General features: G+C 32.5%; 1 protein-coding gene across 1 annotated transcript; it reads right to left on the bottom strand.

Moving 5' to 3' along the window:
• Positions 1–830: 830 nt before the first annotated feature.
• Positions 831–15,123, bottom strand: LOC125062856 (muscarinic acetylcholine receptor DM1). Its single transcript, XM_047669062.1, has 4 exons — positions 14,331–15,123; positions 6,854–6,959; positions 3,034–3,209; positions 831–2,787 (listed from the first exon to the last, which is right to left on the bottom strand). Exons 1-4 carry the CDS (start codon positions 15,065–15,067, stop codon positions 2,010–2,012), a joined length of 1,797 nt encoding a protein of 598 aa, XP_047525018.1. The 5' UTR covers positions 15,068–15,123; the 3' UTR covers positions 831–2,009.
• Positions 15,124–27,897: the final 12,774 nt, after the last annotated feature.

Below are 27,897 nucleotides of genomic sequence, written 5' to 3'. Positions count from 1 at the left end.
CTGATGATTGATCTTATCAAAAGCTATAACTACGTAAGTTCGAGTTTTGAGTATAGCAAGAAGAAAGAGAGATACCGTTCTCTAAAATTGAATTCAGTTTCAGTTTAAATTTGTATGTGTAACTTTTTGTAGAAACCCCGAGAAAAATGCAACTTACACTTACGTACAAATATTACTCTGCAGTAAGATCGTCGAATGTGTTCGCATTTTTGTAATAACCTTCTTTTTACAGTATAGTCTACAGGATTAATGCTTTGAAATCTAAATCTACACATAAAATAGAAAATTATATAAATAACTTCGTGTATGAATATATTATGTATAACGAATTATTAAAATCTAACGACAAAGGAACATTGTGACATTGGGTTAACATCATTAATATCAGTTATAAACCTGTTTGTATAATCTATTTATTACTTGTATAATACATTTAATCTGAATATAATTTAGACTTATATTTACAATTTATCTCTTAATTGTCAAAGTTTAGAATTCATTTTTATAACTGATTCTACTCGATACGATTGCATACATAAATTACGTTATAATATTAAAATGCATTATATTATGCAAAAAATATGATATTGTAAAATATACTTATATATATTAGGTAGAAAAGCCTGCGGAATGCTTAGATGTGGGTATCTCAGCCCATAGATATCCATAGCATCCTCAGGTCATATCTCTCTAGCATCCCGTACAGAGCCAATTCTCCTTGTTGTATATAGTAGTGTAAAGCTAATAGAGAAAGATATGCAGCCATCTAGATTCGAATTTAGCTTCATAATGTCTCATTTTACCATCATAATATTTTGAAATCTGGTTTAAAAAAAACTGTTAAAAACAAATGTTACATTTATATACACAATCGTATAAAACAATGAGTTTTATGTATTATACTAGACGTATCTAAAAAGCACTTAAATTTTCGGGTAATTCCCAATTTTTATTTATGTCCTCTTAGTGCATTAATATTGTCTAGTAAAATGTATAAAAATCATCGATTCAATTATAATATGCGCTACGCTATTGATTTGAGTTTCGTTATAAGTTCGATTATATGGAACTATATTGGTTTGGTTATAAAGATTTTTTATCGTTGTATTAGACTGAAAAAGTCGCAAATTGATATACGAGATCTCTTCAAATCTAAAGTAATTATGTTATTGCTTACAATATAAATACCTATATTTATTAAATAAAACATCAAACAAGGCTCTCTTCTCTCTTAATTTTAACTTTTGGCATTTGTACAACGTAGATACATGTTGGCACATTGGTTGATAAAAGTTAAAAATGAAATTTATTTAACTTTGAACTATCTATATAAAATAAATACGGTTATTTGGCTTCCTCGTCACTTAAAAGAATGTAGTAAAACTTACAAAAAGTACTTGCTTCTAAATTCGTCAACATTTACTCTAAAAGCTCACGCAGTACCGAGACACCATAATATTCGACTAGAAAAAGAAGACTAGATTTAAATTACTTATTACAATGATCTTTAAATGTTGCCTACCTAACGTTTTATGACTTTCCCTCAAAATCCACCTTCTTATAACAGAATAATAATAATTATAGTTAATAAATTAATATTCAAACTTTAAACAAATTGCTCTTGGACGGGACGATAAACTCACTAACAAAATAAGAATACAGGTACTGAAATAAATGCTTTCATTGATTCAAAATGTACGAAGCTTGACTTGACTAAAGATTTAGAGCAACTTTACAAAGTATTAAATTATCAAGTATCAAGATTGGGCAATTTTGAATCTTGATACTTTTAAGCGGGCCATAGACGGACCGCATTATGCAGTCAAGACCGACTGCAATATGCGGTCGCCGCACGGCGATCTGCAGTTTCTGTACTAAATTCATATTCGCAATACACGGACCGCTCGAGCAGTTCCTGAGCAAACCACATATTGCAGTCGGTCTTGACTGCATACTGCGGTCCGTCTATGGCCCGCTTTTGAGAAAGAAAATAAACACTTTCATATTCCTCAGTTATACACTCCTCTAGTCATTGCTTCTCTATTTCTATTATGCCATTTACATGTTAAAATTCTAACATATGTTCTTCTAAACGTTGCATTGCACAGAGCATAACACACGGGATTTATAGTTGAATTAATGTAACACAAAGCATAGAAGAACGACCAAAGTTCATCCGGGATACACTTAGCACACGCAGTTAAAGGTTTTAATAGCACAAGAATATTATAAGGAGTCCACGTTATAATGAACGATAGAAGAATAGCGGATAACGTCTTCGCAGCCTTCGTTTCTTGTTTTTTCTCTTGTGTCTTTTTCTTCTTCGGTTGTTTCGTTGTAATGCCTTTACCGGCTAATTGTTTAGGTATAATTTTGGCATTTAAGGGTATTCTAACGTCTTGTATATGAGACGTTCTTCTTGAAAGACCAGCATGGCCAGCTGGGTGTAGATTTAGTTCGGAATCACCTCTTGCGGGAGGACGATATACTCGCGCGTTGGCAGGTGGGGATTCTTCCGTGATCATTTTGATGCTGGGTCTTTCTGTATCTGCATCTGGTAGTCTTATAACAATAGTGTAGACTGAGTCAGCAGACGCAGATTTTGGTGCTGGTGAGGTAGCTGTATTGATTCTAGTGTTTGGTGGCAAGGAGCGACTATCCCGTGCGCTGGGAATAGCTGGAGGCTCAAAAGTTCGTCTAAGAGGGGAAGTACCTCCGTCTGCGTTAGAGCCTCCGGAACCTCCTCGCCCCGCGAAGGGATCTCTGATTACATTCAACGATGTACATCTGAAAGGAGGAAGAAATAAATATTGCCCACCGAGGTTACTAATTACATTATAATGGTCTTCGATAGTCGTTACGATACATTGAGTAAAGTTTCATTCTGCATAATGTGCAAATATGTAAAATAAAAATCTATTTAATATACCGTCTTGTCTGTCATATCTAGTCAGTCTGTTCGAAAGAAACCACTAGAGAAAGAAAGAGAACCACTAACGACTGTAGAAGTAACGTTACAAAATTGCTATTTACCTAGAAACCGTACTCTGTAGTGGCGTTTCTACAGAGACAGGAGTAGCGTAGCCAAGATCAGAAGGCTCCTCTTCAGGCTCCGTGTCTTCAACGTCTTCTCTTCCTGAGTGCCACCACGCCACGCACCAGTTTGTGACTGCTGCCCAACCGCGTAGACGACTTTGACACTTTCCGCTCTATAAAGATGAGTTTGAATTATTCACTATTACATCAAGAAGTACTGTATATCCTAAATGCAAGTGAAACACTTCACATTTTTGTCAGTATCATGATCTCATCCTACAAAAATAAACTTATTTGTCTTAATATGATTTTTTTGATTCAAATTGGATTTCTAAATAAACAAATGCCCTACATTTTCTTACAACATAAATCTAACTTTAACCCATTAAATTTTGACAAAGCCCACAAAATACGAAGGGTTGCTACTGTCACCTGTATAAATTGGCAATCAGATAATTTACTAGTCTATTGCCAACTGTGCTGCTAGCCCGAAACAGTATTTGCCAAAGTCGGGTTACCATTACAATGATTGGAATGATGCCAAATCGATGCGATCCAAGGACATAGGTACATTTTTGCAAATGTCACCAGCTAAACGATCTGGATAAACAAGGGAATATTAAATAATTCAACTTTTTGTGTATTAAGAGTTTTTTTATAAAACTCTAACGTGGTCAAACCAAAAATCTATGTTATACGTAAATATGCTTAGGGCCCAATAATTTTTAAAATTACCTAAATATTAAATCGTATGTATTAGTAAGTGTTTTTTGTAGTATGTAGTAGTAGGGCTGTATGTATGTTAATAATTAACTTAAGGACATCGCTGCAATAATGTATAACTAACTTTTGACGGAATTTTTTTTATCAATATAATTAACACGGTTGTATGCTATAATTTCGTATGGTCTCGTCTCATCCATTATTGGTATTTTATATTTTATATATTGATACCAAAAGCAATTATTAAGTTAAGACAGTCAAGTACAGGCTTGATGCAGTAAACTCGACTTTACTAGGCACTTAGTTCGTAATATGCATGAAAAGTTCCGTACAATCACTGAAATTTCAGAATATGCTGAAATTTACCAAGTTTTATATTGTACACGGGTGTGAAAGCACAACAAATTGCTTTAACTTTTGCTCATTCAAAAGTTTGCGTCAAAACTCATATGCGTCGAATTAGGCACGACTTGACGCTGCAATCCATCGGGAATACTTGGTATTAAAAGGTGGTAAGAGTAAAAGTAATTTATAGAAAACAAAATTATATTAATAATTCAATTATGAATTAATTCAAATTCAGTGCAGTCAGGATTTTATTTTTGTTATTTTACAAAAAAATATCGTCTCAAATGTATCTTTCATTCATAATTTCAATATTTATTTAATTACTTTTACTCTTACCACCTATTAATACCCCACACGACGGCCGTAAAATGTATTAGCCTTCCAGTAAAGTGCACAAATTCGCTATATGAAAGAAAGAAAGAAATAACTTTATTATACACAATAACAGGATATTTAGGCAAAACAATTCCCTGTGCTGTGAGCAGCCAGTCTCTTCCTTTTGACATGTTAACTGTACTTTACTTTATAATTTCTACTTACTTTATACTGTCTTTATTTAAAATATTAATTTATATAGAGAAGTATTGGGACATATATCAAAATCGTTTCAACTTTGCGAACAATAGATCTGACATTAAATCATACATGTCAAACTAAACAGTCTTCTGGTACACGGTAAAAAATAGATTACGAAAAAACTCGGCAAGAAAATATGTCGTTAAATGGGATATGGCGTCCAAATCGAGTAGTACTGCATAGTAGCGATAAGGCGTGATATCCGAGTGAGTCCCCGTTCTTAACGACGTAGCAACTCCTTTATAGCCTTTTAGGAAGATATTGATTTTGTGAAAAAAATCCGATTTCACAAAACATTGTACTAGTTAGACGTCCAGATGTATTTTTAAGTTTAAAGTAATAACATTCATGTTTTATTTATATTTATTAATACTTTTATACTCATTGTATTTTCTATTTGTCCGACTATATATCTGTGATAGTTTAAGGAAATTTGGTGACATTGTGCCAAATATAAATATTTATATTGATTTGTTAATAATAGTAGTTACTTTTAAAGAGGTTGACTGAGAAACGAATACTAAGTATTTCTTGACTTTTAAAAATTAAAGGTTATATAGCCATATTGTCAGGTACATACGTCATACATATCATAGTATACATTGTATATAGCGTACAAGGATGTTTACAAATTTGTCTAAAAACCTTTATATTTTTCTTAAATTCCCATGTAACTTAAGTTTAATCCTAGGACAAAGTTACCGGCGCTATTTATAGTACACAGAGAAAATAAGTTATAATTAAAAAAAACCCTTACGTGGTACTATCATGGTAACATAAACTTAACTGTCCTTGAAAACACATGTTATCTTAAACTAATAAGCAAATTTCCTGAAGTAAACCAATAAAGTTAAGCAAAGTCCGTCGAGGAAGCCTTGTCAAAGTTTGCACTAAGTTACAAATTGCAACTTGAACATCCGTCGCTATATTGTTTCATTTTACTTCCCCCTTTCTGGTGTACTGTATATACATAGAACAAATGTACTAGAATGATTACTCCACGCTGCAGTATCGGTGTCTCAGAATCTTCTGTTCTATTTTCATTGAACTCTCGACGAAAACAATATGATTTATTGCTACTCCATGATATCATCTCAAATAAAATTAATTGCAGCTCCCTTCTAGAAAAGTTGCCCTTCCTTGTTCCTGCCTACCAGACTCGTAATAGTGCTTTGTTTCATGTACCTCACATCAGCACTAACTATGCAAAAAACTCAGTTTTATATCGCGCAGCCCGGACATACAACGACCAATATCTAAGCCTTGACTTGTTTAAGCTATCGCGGAATATGGTTAAAAGGAGTACTAAGAATATCCATTGCGCAAAATCACCTCCATCATGAGCATATCCCACATACACACCTCCACATACGTACCCTCTTCCATCACACAACACAGCCAAATTAGGTACCACTTATTTAAATGTATTGAATTTTTTTTTTGTTTCCTTTTGTAAATTTTTGAACCTTTTTATAGTTAAATGTATAATGTATTCCATCTCTGGCTATATTTTCAGTGTAACTGTTTGTTATTATAAGTATATCATTTATGTGAGATATAGGATTACGAATTAAATAAATAAATAACTTAGTTCCCTGTTCAGCATCGCAGCGGGTATGCTGCTAGCATTAATGGTACTTAGCCTTTTAATCGTCTCCACGGCTTCCTACCCCTTTTATGTAAATAAATTAATTTACACTTTATACGTATAACCTAAATAAGGCCAAACAAAGAAAATATTTCGTTATTTAATACATTTTACAAATTTAATAAAGATTAAAGAAGTTTTAGTTTATTGTACAGAATTGTTGTAATAATTTATAGGCTATTTAAGATTCTCTTTATAACAATCAAAGTAAAAAAATGCAGATTGACCTTTATCTGTTTTAAAATTTGTAAGTTTTACAAACTTCATTTAATTGTAAAAATTAAGATTTTGCCAACTGTTTTACAATTTCAATGAATAAATTTGGAAGCTGAAAGCATACCTTTGACTTCTAATATTAAAATAAAATTGAGAAGGAATTAACGGAATTATAATATGTTAAAACACTTTATCTATATTTTCAATTTTTTTTATTATAGTTGTCATATACATTATACACCTTATGTTATTTATTTGATAAATTATAGAAAAATCTTAACCTAAATACTATTAACAATATATTACCTGAAAATCACGCCATCGAGGATCCAAAGCCCCTCTGACGTGATAAACGGAGTCCGCATCACCAGACTCCGAGCGAGCGCGTGCGTCGATTTCTCGTGTCTCGTCACTATACAAACAACAAATAAAATTAGGTAAAACTTTTTAATATTTAGCTTAGGATTTGAATTGACTGATGTTTGAAGTCGGTTTAATTTTATAAATTACTTTTATTAAGACAATTTTGAGATATTACGAAATTTCTTATGTATGTACTAAATATATTCCATATTTATTTGTGTGTTTTGTAATACAGTGTGTTTGCTAAAATGCTATATTGTTTTTAATTTAAATTCAAGTAACTTTTTATCTAGCTTAGAACCAAATATTGTTTATTTTCACAATATTTTCAGTAAATATATTACTTATTTTTATGGTATATCTACATACAAAGATATCATTTATTCTCTTTGTCATTGTATATCATGTTTACAGTCTACGGCCATCAGTCATCCATTATAAGCCATTAGTGCCCACAAGATCACTATCAGAAAACAATGTTTTAAAAACATAAATGTATAGTTCAAAAAACTGTTTATAATAACATGAATAGTCTATAATACATTTTTTATTATTACTAAATACGAGCACTTCTGCGTACAAAATAAAAAGTCTATAAAAACATTGAAAGTAAATTTTATTTTGATTTGAACTTAATTCAAAGTTTTATTAAAAGACAAGATCTTACACGACCATGGTAATACTTCTATCTATTATGGTAGGAACAGATAATAAATCATGCGAATTCTTCAAGTATTACTGACAACAAAACAAATGAAAACCACCATCCCTTCAGTTAAGGAAAAGCAATATTTCAATCGTAAATATTCGAAAGGGTTAATCAAAGGCTCATAAAGTGAGATGAATGTCCGTGGAACTGGGACTGGCGTTGTGCCAAAGTGCATGCGTTTGGCCTTCAGTACAAGTGATTAGCAGCATAAGATTATTCGAGTCACGTTTGTAGGTGCACATTGCTCAGCGCTTTGATTCAAATAACCGAAACCATAAAGTTGTTGTCAGCATCCTTTATTGAAATAACACAATCATTCTACGTTTAAATTTTCTTAAAAATAACAGACAGAAAACATGGACTGCTTTTAACTTTTAATTATTGAAGATATAAACGATGTTCCATTCCAATAGTATGTGTATTTCAATTATTGGTTTCTTATATACGCACATTTTTCTAAGGTTTTTTTATTACTGACTCCCACACTCAGTGTCGAAACTTAGTCCCTGGTTCATATTTTATATGTGTTCGAGTATAAGTTAATGATTATTTCAGCTTGGAATCGATAGCTTAATTACCTGCCTATAAATATAAATATCTATAAAGCATGTGAAGAATCGTGATTCCCCATGCCGCATGTCCATATTTTCTATTTGATCTCCTTAATTCTTCTAAATTGTATACGTCATAGCCAAATGCTCCATACAACAAAAAACGCTTATAACTTAAACCATTTCCAACGATTTGAGAGGAATAATCAGAACTAAATTGCCAACAGATTAGTTCTATGTGCAAGCTTCAGAATCCTAATTGTATAATACATAATATAATTCAATGCATGTTGTTAATAACATGCACGCTTTGTTAATAAAATGGAAAACATTTTAGTTCTATGCGGAAATTCTAATATTAATTCTTTATTGGCTTGAAATAATCCATACCGAATACCGAAAATGAAGACGATACACTATAGAAGTTAATCTGGCAGAAATAAAATAATTTACATACATTAGGATTCCTCAATTTTATATTATTTACCGCAGTTATGATCTGCGAATTTTACGTAAATTAAATGATTAATTCGCGTTTGTTTCCATAATTCTTTTTACGGTTTTATTAACTATGTATTTAATTTATATGGATTATTTAGAATTATTGTATGCCTGTTACCTATAAAAACGTTCTCATTATTATAAGTCTAAGAATATGTTTTTAAAACCCCTAAGTAGTCAAGACAACAACAAAAACGTTTTCCAATTACAAACTGTCGTAAATATCCATTTACGTTCGGATTTCTGGAAAACAAACATATAAATCTAGATATTACATTAAAACAACTGTCGTGTATTAAGATTTAGGAGTTTATTAGAATTTTTGATAAGCTTTTTTAAATGTGTTTATAAGACATAAATACGTACCATAAATACGCAAATAAATACGTAAAGAATTGTGTATATGTATAAGACCGTAACAGCCTTATGATATAATCACTATGGTATTTTTTCCTTTAGGATCAAAGGGATCAACAATAGATATCAGATAATTATAACTTTGTTCCACAACATATTTACCTTTTTAGTTTAAAAATCGCTACATTGTAGAATATTAAAAATGTACATTCAATTCAATTTTTCACTGTTTTATAAGTTTTTAAAAAAGCAAAACGGCTTTAAAAACTTGTTTAGTTTTAGAAGTATGTTACATTCTAGGAAACATGTACGACTAAACGTTTGTGTAACGAAATATAGAATTTTTGAAATTGAAAATTGAATGGAAATTAAACAAATTCAATGGAAGATATTTCACAAAAGCAAACTCTTCTCTTTTCCAATCATACACAAACACATTGTGAAACTAAAAGGATAAGAATAATGGATCCGCACCGCCAAAAAAGATTACTAAAACCTCAAAAACCGATTTTCAAAGGAACAAAACATGAACATGAAAACGGACTAAGCAAATTGCTGTATCCGAAAAAAATCGTTCGGCCACGTATATAACAGTTTCATATCGCTATTAGGGGCACGCTAAAATGAGCTTAGTCAACTTTACAATAGAGAAGAAAATAGGACCCACGCCTTAAGCATTGCATCGCTGAAACTAGCAGTCGGTTTTCTCAAGGGGCTATGAAATGAACCGTTTCAACTTCTAAATGAAGTTTTGGGAATTTTCTGGCATTTCTGTCAAAACATTTTGTAAAAATAGAAAAGAAACAATTAAAACCGCATTTGAAACTTTTATACAATACATACTTGCTTGGAGCTTGTAAATTACATTTTATAACTTTATCTATTAGAGCAAATATGTTTTAAAGTCGACTTTAGAAGTGCTGTGGAACAATCAACCTTATTTACATAGGAGAGAATAATACATCACTATATTTATCAATTGTATCTTTACTAAGGTACACTTTGAAAATTTACCAATATTGTGTATGAAGTTGATTCAACTGTATTTTTTATAGTTGTTACAACTGCAACTACGTTACACCTCACTTAAATCAAACAAAAATTACAAAATGAAACTAACCTAAGCGCACGTGTACAGAACAAAAGATTTCCGCATGCGAAGTTACAATCGAAGCGGAGCACAATGACAAGCGTCCTTCCCTTTCGCTCTATAGATATGCGTATACGTTTGTCTCTTACCTTAGCGAGATACTATCGACTAGGATGACAGTTTCAGCACGGACTCAATAGTATTATTGTCATGGTATGTCAGCGTTTCTCTGTTTCTAGTAATGAATAGTCTGGCCCATTTCTATTTAATATTCTATGGTTTTGTTAAAGATATCTCGGCTGTGTTAAATGATTTTAATGCCTTGCGTAGTATTGAGCTTTTAATACTACGGCGTAGCACTGCTACAGAAAACAATATCTACATAGCTAGGCGTTATGAAAGAACGTAGTCTCTTATATCCTATAATATTTTTTTGTAAATAAAACATTAAATAACAATCTTATAATTTTATAGGTCTGTTGTTTTTCTGGGATTGTGTTAAAATTCCATTGAAGAAAATCTTTATGCTATTTTCTTTATATGATAACAATGCAAGAGCTAATTTAAGCTCACAATATAAAAATGCCATAATACTTAAAACGTAGTGTCGCGTTTATGATAGGAATCAAACAACTCACATTTTCTACAAGTGAAAAACACAATTTTGTTAGTGACACAGCATTTTATGTGTTGTTGAATCAGCTATGGCTGATTCTGAAATTATTATAATAAGGTCAATAACCTTTGACAAAAACAGACTGGAGCTAAGACATAATAACACATCAACTTCGGTATCAGCGGTTTACGATGCGTCATAATGGTTATGTTTTGGCAAGCGGCCTCCACTTATTTCTAACAATCGTGATAAAAAATCAAATCCTCTTGTTTTTGTATCTACAGGGTTCGTAAAATTATACGGGTGAATTTAAAAAAATAAACGATATTTTTCTGATTGCGTGAAGAGAGCTTTAGGCAGTTAGTTTAGTATTTATCTGATATTCTCAAACAAAAGAAGTCACGGTCCGATCCGTAGTCATATTAAAAAATTACAAACAATAATATCCTATAAGCAGTACATACACAGCTCTAGTGCAGTGACAAAGATGGATGGATATTGTTCTAGCATCCACCGCAGCGACAATTTATTGATGGCAACTCGCGAACACCACTAATTAATTACCCTCCATTTTACTGGGAAAATTCTGCTTAATGCTTAAAGCTTATCAATGCAAAATAAATATTTTTCAAAATATCTGGATAATTTGTCTTTGAATCCCTCTGTTAATGAAAATTTTAGTATTGAAGCACGATGGAGTATTTACTACAGTAGTTAAAAGTTTAAATTAACTGAATCAAATTATTAAATAAGAAAACTAATAATTCTTGGTATAACTACCTGACTTGATGAGATTATTAAAATAAATTTAAAATAATATAAAGTAATGTAAATTGATACATTATTGTTCGTATTAGATTAAAAATCTTGCATTGTCCCAGTGAGAGAGAAACAAGTGTGCTTCTAAGAAATATTCTCGCATGAATAAAACTCATAAATAATTTACTTTAAACCCTCTAATGGATAATCCGGAACTTTACCTCGTCATTAGCTACAACAGATATTATTTTAAGCTTTTTCCTATAGTTGAAATAGTACAAAGCAGTCGAAGTGTATATAAGTGTATATGGACAAAAAAATATATGGTAACAATTAAATCTATGAAAGTATATATTTTCAATGCATTCGCAAATAGGTTTTTGAATTTGAATTGACACAATAAACTAACGCTCAAATTGTATTCGAAAAATGGTTTATATAAAGAAAATTGCATTATGAAGATTCTATGTATTCTATAACCTTGTTTGAAACGACATCTAATTTAAAAGTTCAAATATTTTGATTGAGTAAACATTCTGCCTTAAAATTAATTATAATTTGGTTAAGAATTTAGAATTTTAATTAAAAATTACAAACAACGTTCCGTCCGTAATTGAGGAAGCAAAAATATTTCAATTATTCTCGTCGTCTCAAACACTTGATATGTACATAATAATTTCTGTTTTCAGTTTCCTTTTTCGTTTAATGAAATTGTAACTTCTATTAGGTATCGTTTTATATCCAAAGACATAAGGATCGTAACAACTGTAATTTAATAGACACATACAAAAATATATTCAGATTATTGAAAATTCTGTCCTTCTTTGTTATACGTTTATCTAAATAAATAACATACAACAGCCGTACACAGTCAAGTCCTTTCATTTCCTGTAAGGAAGCTTGTAGCGTTCGAGTCAGCACCATGTATTACAAACTTTCTTACGAGTCACGTACACTTTCCTCTCTCCGGTGTGCAAAGAGCTTGCCCTCTATAAAAAAGGTATTAACCTAATTCTGTCTACTTCTAAGTAGGGCATTGTTGAACGAGATTAATCAAGTGATTGCCGTGCTAAAACAAGAACAAAGCAGGAGAAAACAAGACAATTGAAGGAGATTTACAGAGGCGCATGTTAAATAAATGCCTGCATCAACTTAGATTCGTTAGAGCGTAAATCTTGCCCGCATCTTGAAGTAATGTCTTTCGTAGTAAAGGCCTGTGTAGGGGTGTCAAAATTATGTGTTAATCACTGATTGGTGCTAGGTTAAGGGTTCACAGAACAATTCATAATATTTTAACGTAAAAGGCAATATAAAAGGCGACATAATTTGTGTTGCCATCACTGCACCTTAATTATTATTAAATAAAAATAAACAATTGATACCCTAAAGTCAATACTAGTAACTTTAAAAAAATCTAAATTCTGACTAATGCTAGAAGACTTAGCAATGTGTTATAGTCAATAGACAACCCTAGATGAGCGAGGCCGTTGGGAGTAGGGGGAGTTTTGCGCTCAGGTGAAGTGTTGTTGTTGGTGATTTTTAAGAGCTCTGAGATATTTTTATTAGATGTGTTCAGATAAAACATAGTCAATTGGGAATTTTTCGTATACAGTCTCGTTTCGGCAAATTTCAAGTGGCTTTTAAATCATTCAACACTTACAATATCAGCTACTTATCTATTCTAATCTACTTAGACTTAATAGATAAATAATTTTTTAACAAAAAAATTGCCATGATAACGATCATCCTTGAAACTTAAAATACAAAACGCATTAAATAAATAAATGTATACGAAAGTTGTTAAACAAACTTATTTTTATATGCAATATACTCGAGGCTGTAGTCAAAAGCCTGTTTAAAATAAAATAAACAATTTCCAAATGGATTACATTCCACCAATTATTTTAATAAATATATAGGATGAATACTCTTTGGCATGGTTATACGGTGGGCATTATTTCATCACCCAAAAGGGTCTCAACAATTCTCCCATTTGAATTCAATGGATATCGATTCGAATGAATATGCATTCGAGTCTGTATAACGAATACTAACGATGGAAACTCATTAGATGGAGCTTGAAATATTCCACAGAGAATTGAACAACAATCTGTTTGTTAAGGACTGGGAGTGAATGAGCTGAAATAGACGTATCTTACGTTGTGCATACGTATAACTGAACACTTAACAATAGAAAGAACATGTTGATTTTGTGTGAAACACTTAACAATGTTAGGACTATCAATACGCAATAATATGTTGTAAATTGACTAATTGCGACTTGACACCTGCCAAGACATCTCGTATTGTTTGATATTATTCAATTGTCAATTTTTCCTGTGTTTTTTTATACAGCCATAACAACGTATTGAACAAATCAATGGCATGCCGTTAATATTCAATGGCAATCCAATCATAAATTTTACGGGCATCTCTCACTGTCGTAACAGACCAAAGTAATAAAAAGGAATAGGGAAAAGTTAAGAAGTTTATGGCAAGTTAGAAGAATGTCATCATTTCGTCTACAAGCGATGGGCGGAGCCGGTCTTTGTAATGGAGCAAAAATTTTCCAGAGTGCAGCCTTGTATTTCCTCTTATAGATATAAGGTTTAAAATGGATTGCAAGAATATATAAAGAATAAATTCTCATTCCATTCAGCTGCGCTAATGTTTTGTTGCGCAATGAACAATTTAAAACACTTTAATGATGTTATGCCTTGAATGGAAGAAATGCATTATGATTTAATTTTAATAAAAATGTTCATATTACAAGTTGTTCATTACTACGGAATGGACATGCTTTATAACTTTAGAAAACTTTTAATTCATTAACTTACCTTGAATTCGATCTTTTCGACGAGTCGTGTTTCTTCCCGCCTTGAAGATTTGGCAAATCCTTCTGTCGCTTTTTCGTCTCCCTCCAAATCTTGTAATATAATATACACATAACTGTCACTGGCACATAAAACGCCGCAATGGCCGTCCCGAACGTAATAAACTGATTAGTCTCTATAAACTGGATGTAACACTCATTCGGAGGCACTTTCCTCTCGCCATCTATATACGGCCAGGCATAAATCCATGGAGGCCAGAGTAATAAGCTAAATCCCCACGCCCCTCCTATCATCACAGTGGCGCGCCGTGTAGTCCTTTTAGCCCTATACGTTAAAGGTCTCGTAACACTGAAATACCTATCGAAACTTATGATAAGGAGGTTGAGCACTGATGCGTTGGAGGCGAGATAGTCCAGCGCGAGCCAGGTGTCGCAAACGTGCGGCCCGAGCGGCCAGTAGCCATAAATTGTGAACATCGTGAAGAGGGGCATCGATATGAGACCGACAGCGAAGTCGGCTACCGCCAGCGAGAAAAGGAAGTAGTTGCTGATCGTCTGCAGCTGCTTGTCGATCTTGAAGCTGATCATGACCAAGGAGTTGCCGACGACGGTGAGCACTGAGAGGACGCTGGCGATGATGGCGATGACAATCTTCTGGGCGAGGCTGTAGGGGCTGGTGGGGAGGTCTGGGCCGAGCGCCAGGTCTGTGAGGTTGGCTGTGTTGTTGAACGCGATTAGCATGTCGTCAACTCGCCGAGCCCGCGGCCCCCGCTCCGCCGCCGCTCGTGCGCCCGCCGGCTCCGGGCGCGCCTGCTGACAAAAGAGTACTTTACTTTATTTATTCTACGGTTTTTCTAAAATTTATATATACATTAATTTCATTAATAACTGGTCATTTCTAATAATAAGTCATTATAAACACAATTAATTAAAATAATCACGGTTTTAATAGTTATAAGGGCTAAATTCTTGTACGTACTGGTACACAGACGTAATATATGCGTTAATTATGAATAGTTGGGTTTATGGAATGTCTTCGAAGAGCAATACCAAATGCAATAGCCCAGTTGCGGTTCTCTAATTCCGTTGGTATTTCACCCGTCCACTGTCTTTTACAAAGGTATTTACAACGAATAAGTATTATACGTTTTCCCTATTGAACATGTAATATTAATAGATAGGATTATAAGTAAAATGGGTACAATAATAGTAAGCAATTATTCCTTTAAAATATTATTTTGGGCTCGACACTGATTTCGTGATAATACTAAACTAGCCAGAACCAACGTGGTAAAAAATTTTTTACATACGTCTGAAGTATTTGAGAGTTTTATTAATATTTTTTATGAAAATTATAATTATTTTTTGCACTAACCTAACCTAACCACTAAGTCATAGAGGCAGCGGACATACAAAAAGGTTTTAACTATCGGAAGAGACTATAATAAACTTTAAAGAACACAAAAATACAAACAATATTTTCTGTGCCACGTAGATAAAAACTCCATTATTTTTCAAGAACCCTTTATCCTCAAAATAAATTACGATCATTATACGAAACAATACTTTTCAGGAAGGTCGCTGTGCACCATGGAGCCTGTAAAAACCACCGCTCCGTCGATCAAAGGATCTCCACATTGAAATAGATTGTGACGCCATCTTGTAAATAACGGCCAAATTTCGTTGAAGCATTTTCGTTTAAGAGACTTCTTTTTTTATATATTTTTGTTAAATTATTGCTGTATCACTGGTTTTAGAAGTTCCCGTATTTGCCGTATACTATCATAATATGATAGGTAAGGTAAATAGTTAAACGTGGAATTTTTATGAAAGGAAATAAATTGCCTAAATACTGGTTTCTACCGAGTATTTATAAAAATAGAACATAATCACTATAATAGAGATTTCTCGTACTAACACGAATCAGTAATTAACATAATTAGACAATTTGCATTATCGTGTTAGCCGTGGCGGTTTGCAGCAGTGATTAATTACTAGGCGTTATTAGCTATAAAAGAACACTGGAATTGTGCCAACTATAAGACGATCACTTCATAGGTTGTATTTGAAACATTGAGGGGCGTAAAGTTGAAGCAATAGCGATGATACCAATATTTTTAAAAGGTTTTATCGGCCTGATAATTTTTAGCTCACAGATACGCAAAAATAGAATTTATACAAAACATGTTAATAGGGTAAGTGGAGACAGCGCAGATTGGTCGATCAACAAAGTTAAGGTACCCTTGTCGTAGCTAAATCTTGATGTGTAATGGTAGTCTAAGGTTTATGGTATTATTTAAATGAATGCGTTATATCTTTTGGTTACTTAGTAGACGTCACATCGGTTTGGCGAATTAATAATAAATGTATAAAATGTTCAGTAAAAAGAAAACTAAATTTAATATTATAAATAGTTTTCGTTTAATAACAGGCATGAAGATAAACTTATTAGCATTCACCATGCTTAAAAGAACACGAAATTGATTTAATATAAGCAGTGAAAAGTTTGAATATTACCCATACTTATACCAAGTTTAACTTGGAGAACTCTAGTTATAAATTACATTCTTCAACCTTTATTTATGCTATTTATGTATTTAAATATATTGTTATAAATTCTGAATTTATAATTTGTTATCACTACTACCGGCTTGTGATCAGATCATATACTTCTTGTTACCGTTTATAATATTTTTTTGGAAAGCAAATAATACAAAAAAAACATTGCTAGCACATTGTTATGTGTAACAAAATAACATAAAAACCTAAAACTTGCTTGATAAACTCGGATGAAAACAATTTCCTTAAAACAAATTTTACAAGAATATTTTCGTTATGTTGAAATGAGGATCCTTATTACATTCAGCGGTTTGTAATAAAAAAGGAAATGAAACGAATGGAAGAGCGTGGGCTTGTCCGCTTTATTACGATTACTGGTATTAAAAAATATTAATTATTCATAAAAACTCCTCTTTTCTCATTTGTACGCTACGGTTGGATAGCTTTTGGAACTGTAAAGTTTAAACTTTCAATGCTTTTAAATCATTTTTCTTACGCATACTACCCATATACAAAAAAAAATTTATTCACCATATTTTGTTAAATTTTAGTTACTAATTTTCATCCAGTTTCACAATTTGAATGTAGTTTGTTTGTTTGAAGTTATCTGAAACTTGTTTTAACGATCTGGGGCATCATGAGCGCATGGGCCAAGATCGGGCAGTGAAAGAGGATTACCTGAGCCGCAGCGTACTGCAGCTGAAAGCCAGCAATTGGAGGGTGGTGGCACAGGTTAGGAAGCAATCAATCAAAATACGTTTATTCAGTTTAGATGCGTCTTAGGGCATGCTTATAAATGTCAAAAACGTTTACGAAATTCGCGAAAGAGCAAGACTATGCCAGAGCGCTGGAAGATTCCGATTTCGGAGGCAAAGAGAGCCAGCAATAGTTAGTGAGTGAGATAAACATGTTTACAATATTATTATTAATTTTTTTAAATGAAAGTTATTATCGTGTCTTCGCAGCAAGAGAGGTGAAGAAATCGTGTCATACAATGAACAAGCCCGTAGTGATAATCGTTTCTAAGAAAAATGAATTGCATTTGCACTTAAAGTCACCGCAATAATTAACATTAAAACCTAACGACACATTAAACTTTTACCATAATGTAGGAACATTTTTCATATGTAGACGACATCTTAAGCAAAGTGGCAATATTTTACATGTAACGTATTGCAAGAAGTTTCGAATAGAGTAAGCATCTGGTGCATGGCTATTACTATTAAATGCATGTCTCTGCCATCACTTGCAAGATAGCGTTGCAATTCAAAGAAATATCTAGGATTGTTGAGAAGGAATTGACCAATTATTGTGTTTATAGATGATATTACGTTATGCTATAAATTAGCATAAACGCAGGATTATACCCTCAAATGAACAGCTACCTAGCTGATTCTTTGAATATTTAACTAAATAAAATATGTTTTGTTACCAATTTTTGTGTTTATAGATGATATTACGTTAAAAAATATATTGTATATATGGCTATCTTAGCATTACTCTTAAATATTAAACAGCTAAACTGGCTTCCTTTACAAACTTTAACCTATATTTCGATGTATTTATCACTTTAAAAATTAGAAGGAAAATAATATTATTTCATCAAACTGCAAAGAATCAGCTAGTTACATAAAATATGTTCTAATATAACAATTCGTCACCCCAATTCGATAGGACAGGTGCAACAGGAATTCACAAATGCCAATCATTTTTGTATGAGAATGTGAAAACCGATATTCCTGAAGCAGCATGCATATAGAATATGTAAATGCGAGGTACTGCCGTACGGAAATATTCATACTACATTTTCATAGGATAAATAGACAAAAGCAATACTTACAAAAAGTTATAATCGGAATTTACTTAAGCAAATATATGATATTCTGTAATTACCATAATGTTCACATTGACCTTAGATACATGTGCAGTGTGCACTCTATATTCAATAACTGCCCTACTCCAATAGACAGGATGATCGACACGACAGCAGATACAGTACCAGCTTTGTGTGCCCTCCTAAATGACCAAATTGCAGATATGATGAGTAACGCATTATAACTGTCACACTAAGTAGATAAAGTGAGATTGGAAGAAAGAGCTTCATTTGATAAATTAATCGTCGCTCACGTGTGCGTAAACAATATCTAATATATAAAATTCTCGTGTCGCGGTGTTTGTAGTTAAACTCCTCCAAAACGGCTTGACCGATTCTCATGAAATTTTGTGTGCATATTGGGTATGTCTGAGAATCGGACAACATGTATTTTTCATCCCCCTAAATGTTAAGGGTAGTCCACCCCGAATTCTTCATTCATTTTTAATTCTTAGATAAGTTATTTTTATTTTATTTTTTTATGATACAGCATTAAAAAATACATATACAACCCCTAATTTTCACCCCTCTACAATCAACCCCTATTTTTTATTATAAATGATATACATGGCAAAACGACGTTTGCCGGATCAGCTAGTCTATATATATATATATAAGAAAATGATCTTCGTTTGAGGCTCCTTCACGCCTAAACCACTGATCATATCAACATCAAACTCAAAACAACCTCAAAACATCACCATCTGTTAAAAACTCGATTTTCGAAAATTTTCAATTTTCTTAGCGGTAAGTTAAAAAAAAGAATAATAAAAATATGAAAAAAAATAAATAATGAAACATAAAATTTTATTTATTTCGCCCAGCAAAGCGGGCGGGAAACGGCTAGTGTATATATAAAAAAACTTACCAGATACATGCAGTATAGGTTTTCATGTAAATGTTAGCAAACGTTGCAAATTAAATTGAGAATAAAGTGGTTTATATATATTTATAGAGATAGAGATACACAATTAAAATAAAACAATAATTGTTGTTCATCACTTAGCAATTGTCATTTATAATTAATTTCAATTCCGCCAGATTAAAATTTTAACACAATTCATTCACGAATTTCAGAATCGGCTTAACCACATTTCCGTGTACGGCACTGTGCGTGGCCGGAAGCAGACAAACCGTTGGCGAACAATTAATCGATGTATAAAGGCATAACTTTGCTATTTCACACCACAACTGTTTGAAATGTTTCGCAAATAATAGTATAACAATTTGCAGAACAAAATAAACATCAGAGGTAATTTCGTAGTAATATACAAAGTATAGATGATACGAGGTTTTTATTATTATTTACTCCGAAATCTAATCCTATGAAAAAAGTGAATTAAAAAAGAATAAATATATGAGAATCGATCGAATAAGGGTGCAGATTTTAGATAGATAGGGATGCCATCGCTATCTTTTTGAATTAATAATAATACAGAACTATACAATTAAAAACAAATAATTTATATGTTCCTTACACATATATTTTTAAAGCTTCGTAGGTGAATTTAATTAAAGAAAATTAAACTATTACTAACTACCTACTAACTACTACTTTGGATTTACAGAAACAATTCAATTTTCACAAGGTTTGAAATTGCTAACAAATCGTAACATCATCTTCCCAAATGTCTACTTGAGGATATCCGAGAAGTAATAGTCTAAACTTATATTATAACCAGGAAACATTTGTATTTTTGTATGTACTAGAAATAGTGTATAAATATACACGTACACATATTGCGTAGGCATAAATATTTTGGAAAATAGATAGATATTCTAGCAATGTGAACAGCCCTGCGATTCTATAACTCGAGTTACAGAATCGCAGGGCTGGTCGCTAGTGATCCATATTTCACCAATGTTTTGCTATATTTTACGCTGATATAAATTTACAGTTAATTAACAGAAAAATATTGGTTGTTTGTAAAGTAGGTTTACGATCGAGATGTTTACGTGATAACGTCTTATTGGTGATATAAGTTTTTGGGAAGTAAGGAATTAATGAAGATAACAATTTTTTCAAATTTTAAATTACATCTATCGTTTTATTCACATGATATGACTATGATATACATTTTTCTTCATACATTCACGGAATGACTGGCAGCGCTCGAGATGAGACGGGAGATCGGTCCGTCTCTCTCTCGTTATACCTGCGATCGCGCTCGTGAGGTTTTGGTGTGACACAAGTTTCTGAACATGTCACCCGACTAAAACGATTTTAAAGACGTTATCACGTCAATAATTTAACTGTGAGAATTGACGTGGAACGGGGCTAGAACATATATTGTCGGTGTTATAAACCGATAATGGAAGCCATTAGCGGAAAATTCAAATTACGTGAATATATTCTTGATCGGTAACCCTACCAAGATAACCTCGACCGGTCTGACCCAATTTCTTTTCGTACGTCTTTACCGATCATGCCAAAAAGTGTTAAATTAAAGAAACCTCCCTGAAAATAAATTACCTTCATTAGTTTGTATTGGTACATCAAATGCTCTCTCCCTAAATACGTGAAATGAAAAGAATATCGCCATAATTTATTTCAGTTTAATCAATATGTTACCTTCCCCCACTAATAGCCCGTATATAATTTATCCACAACATACTTTGAATTAGCACCGTTAATAATGTATCGATTTAATTTTGTTTGTATCTCCATCATTAAATACAATACAGAAATTACAGTATGGCGACGCTCTAGCTTTTTTATCTTTAAAAAAAGGGATAGATATAACAGGAAATATAATAGTAGAATTTCCACTAAACTTCATTAAATTATCTAAAGTCTTTCGGTGGTATTAGTAGTAGAATCTAATACGTCTTTACATACTCAACTCATACTTAGCACAGAGCCGCGATCCTAAATATGTACCATAATATATATCATATCGAAAAAATAACAAGGCCAAATTATAAAGGAAAATAAAGGATTTTTCTCATAGTATGACAATAAGTCAAAATTAATTATAACATGCAGTCGTGTCATTGTTAACTGCAGATTCACTTTGCATTTTTATTACATTCAGTGTATCGCCATTTTATATCCGCGTTATCTAATTGCGATGCTAAATGAATGCGCATAATATAATCTAAGCATTCTTGTATGGAACGGACATGTATAATGAAGTTACTGTCCACTAAGGGGTTTTAAAAGTAAATAATTTTCGAACCCACTGCATTACTATTGGAACTTGTGTTACGTAAAGTTTTAATTTATAATTAAAACATGTCAAAGTTATCAAAATAAAAATCAAGAAATAAAACATCTTTTATTATTGATGATTTCTTAATACGTAGGTAGTGTTAGTTTGTATAGCAAATAGATTACAATGAATGGTTAGCAAGGACGCTTATAACATCTCTAAGCGCACACACACTCAGTCACATACTCATACACGCATACATCTAAGTTACTCGATTTTCTCTTTATTTAGATTTAAAGTTATGACTACTTTATATTTAAAAAATATTTTTCTCGGACCTACATCACAAGAGCTTTCTAGACTTCCGTCAGATCAATTTTATTACTAATAAAGTTTATTAAAACCAATCTTATTTAAAACCAATCTTATCCCGTGCAGGCAAACATTTCAAAATAATCTATTATTTAATTAAAATAGATCAAGAGTTAATACTTTCCAGTGAAGTTCTCGAATTACGGCGCCTTCGAGACAAAGAGTTCAAAGTTCAGTAAACAACTCTTTCATTGAAAGAAAATCCTTCGACAAACTGACCTCAAAGCAAACATTTATTTTAAAGCTTTTAATCAATGACCACGTTATATTTGAGTAGGATTAATGCTAACAAAAATTACGTCCGCGCATATATTAAAATGAAATCATATAAAATATACTGTACGATATTATTAGTTTTAAATTTTACAAAACAAAACAATACATAAAACCATATTAGAATACACACCGATTCATACTCAAGAGCTCTGATTTAATATTGATTCAATAAGATTTTCTCAAAATTTATTTCACGTCAGGACTTTTGGAAACTATTTTTTACTTGTCAAAAGAGAATATCAACTCAGTGCGGTGTTTTTGAAGATAAAACTTCTCTAAATACCACGTATTAGTGTTGGACCACTTACATAAAGACTTTAGCTAACAATTGTACTCACTTTAGCTTGACTTTAATTATATATTATGTGTTCATGTACACGGACGTATGTACGCTGGTGACTGTTATGATATATAACATGTAATAAGCAAGACCGATGTTTCACAGCTTAATTGAAAATTTAATATCATGCACCACTAGCTCGACTATTGGCTTCCTTGTTTCGCGCCATATTTGAGGTGAACCGGTTCGTTCGAGTCTTTGTTGGAAATTTGAGAATTGATGACATAATTTATTCCTTTTGATTGTTCTATAGGTTTTGTATGCAAGTATCTTAACTGGAATTGCAACGATGGGGCAAATTGAACGTTAAATTTCTCGAGCTCTGATGAAAGACTTCAAAGGAATTGGTGATCGTTTTCGCTTGCGCTATGTTCAGTGGCTGAGTCAGGTTCAAATAATAAACACTATCCGTAGTAAAAGCTTAAGTTGAGACTGTTCAAGAACGCCCTCTAATACAATTTAAACCTTTATAACGTCATTCGCTATAACGGAAACTCTCTATAATGTAAAAAGGACATAATTTGGTAGCTTTAATACTAAACCTATACATTAATGCACTCTTTATAACGCAACAGCGGCTCTCTATTACGAAGAAATATTTTTATTTAGACATCAACAACAAACTTAAGTGTAATTGTTTTTATAATCAGATTAAAAAAATAACCTATTGAGGTGCCGAAATTTCTAAAGGTACCAGAGGTCATAAACAGCCGTCTCGCCTTTGTTATTGTTAATTGCATTAACACGTATGCCATTTTTCCAATCCATTATGGTAATTGGTTAAATTAGGTGTTTTTCCCTTCTCTCCCTATAACGAAAAATCTCTATAACGAAGAAAAATGCTTGGTCCCTTGAAATTCGTTATAAAGTGTTTACGCTGTATTTACAAAAAGATAACCATTGCCTCACTAAATTATTTAGGGTTTTACGTATGAATATCTACACATTTCTTCCCCAACATAATAATAATAATAATCAGTGGCCTACAACCATTTTAGGTTTAAGCCTCAGATTTCTGAATCTGCTTCATGATTACGATGTTTTCCTTCACCGAGCAAATGTTAAATGCGCACATAGAAAGAAAGTCCATTGGTGCACAGCTGGGGATCGAAAATTCGACATCAGGGATGAGAGTCGCACGCTGAAGCCACTAGGCCAACACTTCTCTTCCCCAACATACCATGTCAAAATATCATTTATTTATGAAAGCAACTTATTGTCAGCTTATCAACGTCAGTGAACAAATGTCATTTACAATAAAACGATATTCCAAACATAATATCCGTTGGTTTATTATAGCAAATCATAAAAATTTATAGGTATACAAAAACAAAACGCTAACATAGTTATAGCCGTAACATAAAAAGATGACTTAGATAAACCACGCTTACAAGGTCTAAGCCAGCCTTGAACAGTCAAGGGTGCTTTGAGACCTATAAGGCAAACTAATTAGTGTCATATGATCTTAACTGCAGTCAAATACAAAGGTTATTTTTCGAGTTATACTTGGTTTTGTTACTCGTTTATAATAATTTGAAGGCAAAAACTATAAATTCTAATAATAATAAAATTGCATTTCTATATATTGAGAAGTTATTTTGAAATGTTTATTAAGCAGTGATGGCCTTGTGTCGTCAGCGTGCGAGTCTCACCCTTGAGGTCGTAGGTTGGATCCCCGGCTGTACACCAATGGACTTTCTCGAACGGTGAAGGAAAACATCGTGAGGAAACCGACTAGCCTTAGACCCAAAAAGTCGACAGTGTGTGTCATTTACAGGAGGCTGATCACCTACTTGCTAGTCGATTGACAAATGATCATAAAACAGATTTACAAATCTGAGGCCCAGACCTAAAAATGTTGTAGCACTACAATTTTTTTTCTTAAACCGGTACTTAAACAAAAATAATAATTGCTTTGAGTTCTAATGTCCTAGAACACACAAAATGGTTTCTATAATTGGATATAATACCCAGTCGTTAGGTAGTAAAAGGCAAACGGTTGATATATAGATTAAATTGTAACAAATGACAGTTTCTCGCCAACGTTCACCTGAAAAATCGTAATAAAACGGTTATAAAAGGAATGGCCGAGACTAGCACTACCGTAAACGAAACCACAGAATAAAATTTGTTTGTAGGAAAACTTCTATGTCATAAATATTATGACAATTATGTTGTTCCATAGAACATATAATTTAAGACATATGTCACGGACAACAGCCTTGCGATTCTGTAACTCACTTCTCGAACTCTCACAGCGGTTTTCGCAGTGGCGGTCGCGCTCAAATCAGTCATGAAGCGTGAAGCATTTTAGGTTTTGGCATTCTGATAAGGAAGCTTGTAGTTTATTGTTTATGAGAACATAAATTTAAAAAGAAATAAGATAAAATTAACCTAATCCCGATACAGAATGTATATTTTTAAGATCTGCAACAATTTTTTGCAGATATCCGAAAATGTTTGCGTTGTATTCCATTTAATAATTAATTAAAATCCAAAGGTTTCCGCTATAAAAACATAAAAAGCAGCATGGTTAAATTATACAACGCTTTTTAATCAAGCTTTCGAGTAAATTGTTTAGTGTGCAATATTTTAGTAAAGTGCGTGGGTATGTGTTTTGGGATTTCACTTACAATTGAAACTCGTGTGGGCGATAAGAACCTATTAAACTTGTATTACTACATAATATGGTATACTTTATCCCATTCTCTTTGAACAATATTACCGTTACTACTACGATATAATTTATATTTGTTTCTATGGCATTTGAGTGAAAAGGTCTTAAATAAATGCTATTTCTGTGAAAAAAGTTAGAAGACACGGCCAGACCGCGTAAACAATATTACTTGACAAAACGGACTTACAAAAATGTCGTAATTGTACGCGTAACAATATGTTAGCAGCACAAGATCTATGAAGATTTCTTCGAAGCGTTCTTGGAGTACCGAAAAGGCAGTGAAGTAGTAAGTAATTGATTAATTAATAGTCAACATGGCGTCATGAAGATACCAAAATATATTCCTTAATAAATAATACAACCGAGAACAGTGTTTAACATTCACATTAAATTCTATATTAGGGATCATTACTTTTAAAATTTTAATGTGACCATCCGTGAATGTTTTTGAAACTTGATCTAAAATATAAAAGTATTCAAATTGTAACATTCTACAAAAAAAATATAAAAAATAAAATAAATTAGTGGCGCTACAACCTCTTTAGGTCTTGGCCTCAGATTTCTGAATCTGTTTCATGATCATTTTTTAATCTAATAGGCAAGTAGGTGATCAGCCTCCAGTGCCTGACACACGCCGTCGACTTTTTGGGTCTAAGACATGTCGGTTTCCTAACGATGTTTTTCCTTCACCGTTCGAGCAAATGTTAAATGCGCACATAGAAAGAAAGTCCATTGGTGCATAGCCGGGGATCGAACCTGCGACCTCAGGTATGAAAGTCGCATGCTGAAGCCAACACTGTTCTACAAAAAAAATATATTGTGAGGAAATTGGAAAAATTTCACAAGCGACATTTGTTAATAAAATAAAATAAAATTTTCTCCAATGAGATGATTTCCTTATAAGAGAAAGTGTTATTAGGTACGTAAAAATTTTAATAAAACCAACAACAAACGCCTGACTTTAGAGTTGGCAATAGTACACTTAACCACTAGGCTAATTGCTCATTTCATATACCATAATGGTCACTCTTGGCTTGCTTGCAGTGCCAAGTAGTACGGAAATATGATTAAACAGTTTGACTCGTTTCACGCTTACACAGAAGGTTGGAGTTTAATTAAATTCCTCAATCAATGCCGTCATTATGTCGGATATTTAGCATGTTATGGAGCAGTCATTTCCACTCACTGTGACCTTGTTTCTCCCCTGACAAGGTTTATGGGGCCAGCGGTATTATATTTTATTACTGTAATGTACGTACGTTAGTGATGTTCCAACTTTGTTACATGAAATAAATAACAAAGCTAACTTCTTAAGGGAAGCTTATTAGGGCGAAAATTACTTTAAAAGACTACAACGCGCCTAATTGTTGAATATAATATTAAACGTTAAATTTTGAAAAACGACCTAGGCCCTTGTTTTTATGCCATGCCATGAATAGATATAATTTAATCAAACAAATATTTCATCCTATTTTTTTTGTACAAGGAATAAACTAAATATTTATTTGTATTAATTTATGAACATGTTGCTTTTATTTAATTCCAAAATTCCGCCATTTCAGAGTATAATAATTTACCATAATTTAAGAGTACAAAATTAATACACGATCAAACAAATATTCTATTACACAATAAAGATTTCAGAAAATTCAAAGTTAGTAGGGAACGTGTCCAATTCGCTCGTCGTCATAAATTGTCTCTGGTCGTAAATGTAGGAGAATTTAAGTTTACGAGTAAGCCACTGATTGATATTGGAACCGATGGTCGCATCGAACAGTCTCTCCGGGTTTATGACTAAATTGTTTTTGGTGATTTCCTGGAGTGAAACAGGACCAAAAGTTACACACGCAATATAAAATGTCAATTATATATAAATAAATCTAAAACGATTTAAGAAATACACACTACGAGAGTACTTACTACACAAATAGACCTCCTTTACTGATATAAAAAATATAGTTAAATTTATTATAGATCACCTCTCTGGCTGACAAAATAATAAATATAATACTAGTATCTCCTACCATAAATTACTTTTTAAAAATCGAACCGAGATGTGGCGAGAGTTTCTTATGCCTAAGATTGGCCATTTATGTATGAAATATTGTGCGCAATGCGATAATGTGTATCCCGACACTGGTGTATACTCTTTTTTATAAATATTCTTAGTCTCCAGACCTTTACGTGCATACCTCTTCGGCATTATGATGTATACTTTAATCAGGCACTAGACGACAAGACGTATCAAACTAAAAATTAGGTCCTCTTTTCTTGAACTATATACGACGTAGTTACGCATCAAATTGTAGGAATTAGTCGGTA

The sequence above is a fragment of the Pieris napi genome, chromosome 2 (genome assembly GCF_905475465.1).
Source record: "Pieris napi chromosome 2, ilPieNapi1.2, whole genome shotgun sequence".
NCBI lineage: Eukaryota > Metazoa > Arthropoda > Insecta > Lepidoptera > Pieridae > Pieris > Pieris napi.
Note: the sequence above shows the minus strand (reverse complement) of the source record. Positions and strands in the feature narration are given on the sequence as shown.

Bases quoted from the DNA above. Each gene is read 5' to 3' on its own strand.
- LOC125062856 (XM_047669062.1), bottom strand. From the start codon at position 15,067: ATGCTAATCGCGTTCAACAACACAGCCAACCTCACAGACCTGGCGCTC. The intron at 3,210-6,853 runs GTAATATATTGT...TCATCTTTATAG, and splicing joins CTCGATGGCGTGATTTTCAG to AGCGGAAAGTGTCAAAGTCG. The intron at 2,788-3,033 runs GTAAATAGCAAT...TCCTCCTTTCAG, and splicing joins CTACAGAGTACGGTTTCTAG to ATGTACATCGTTGAATGTAA.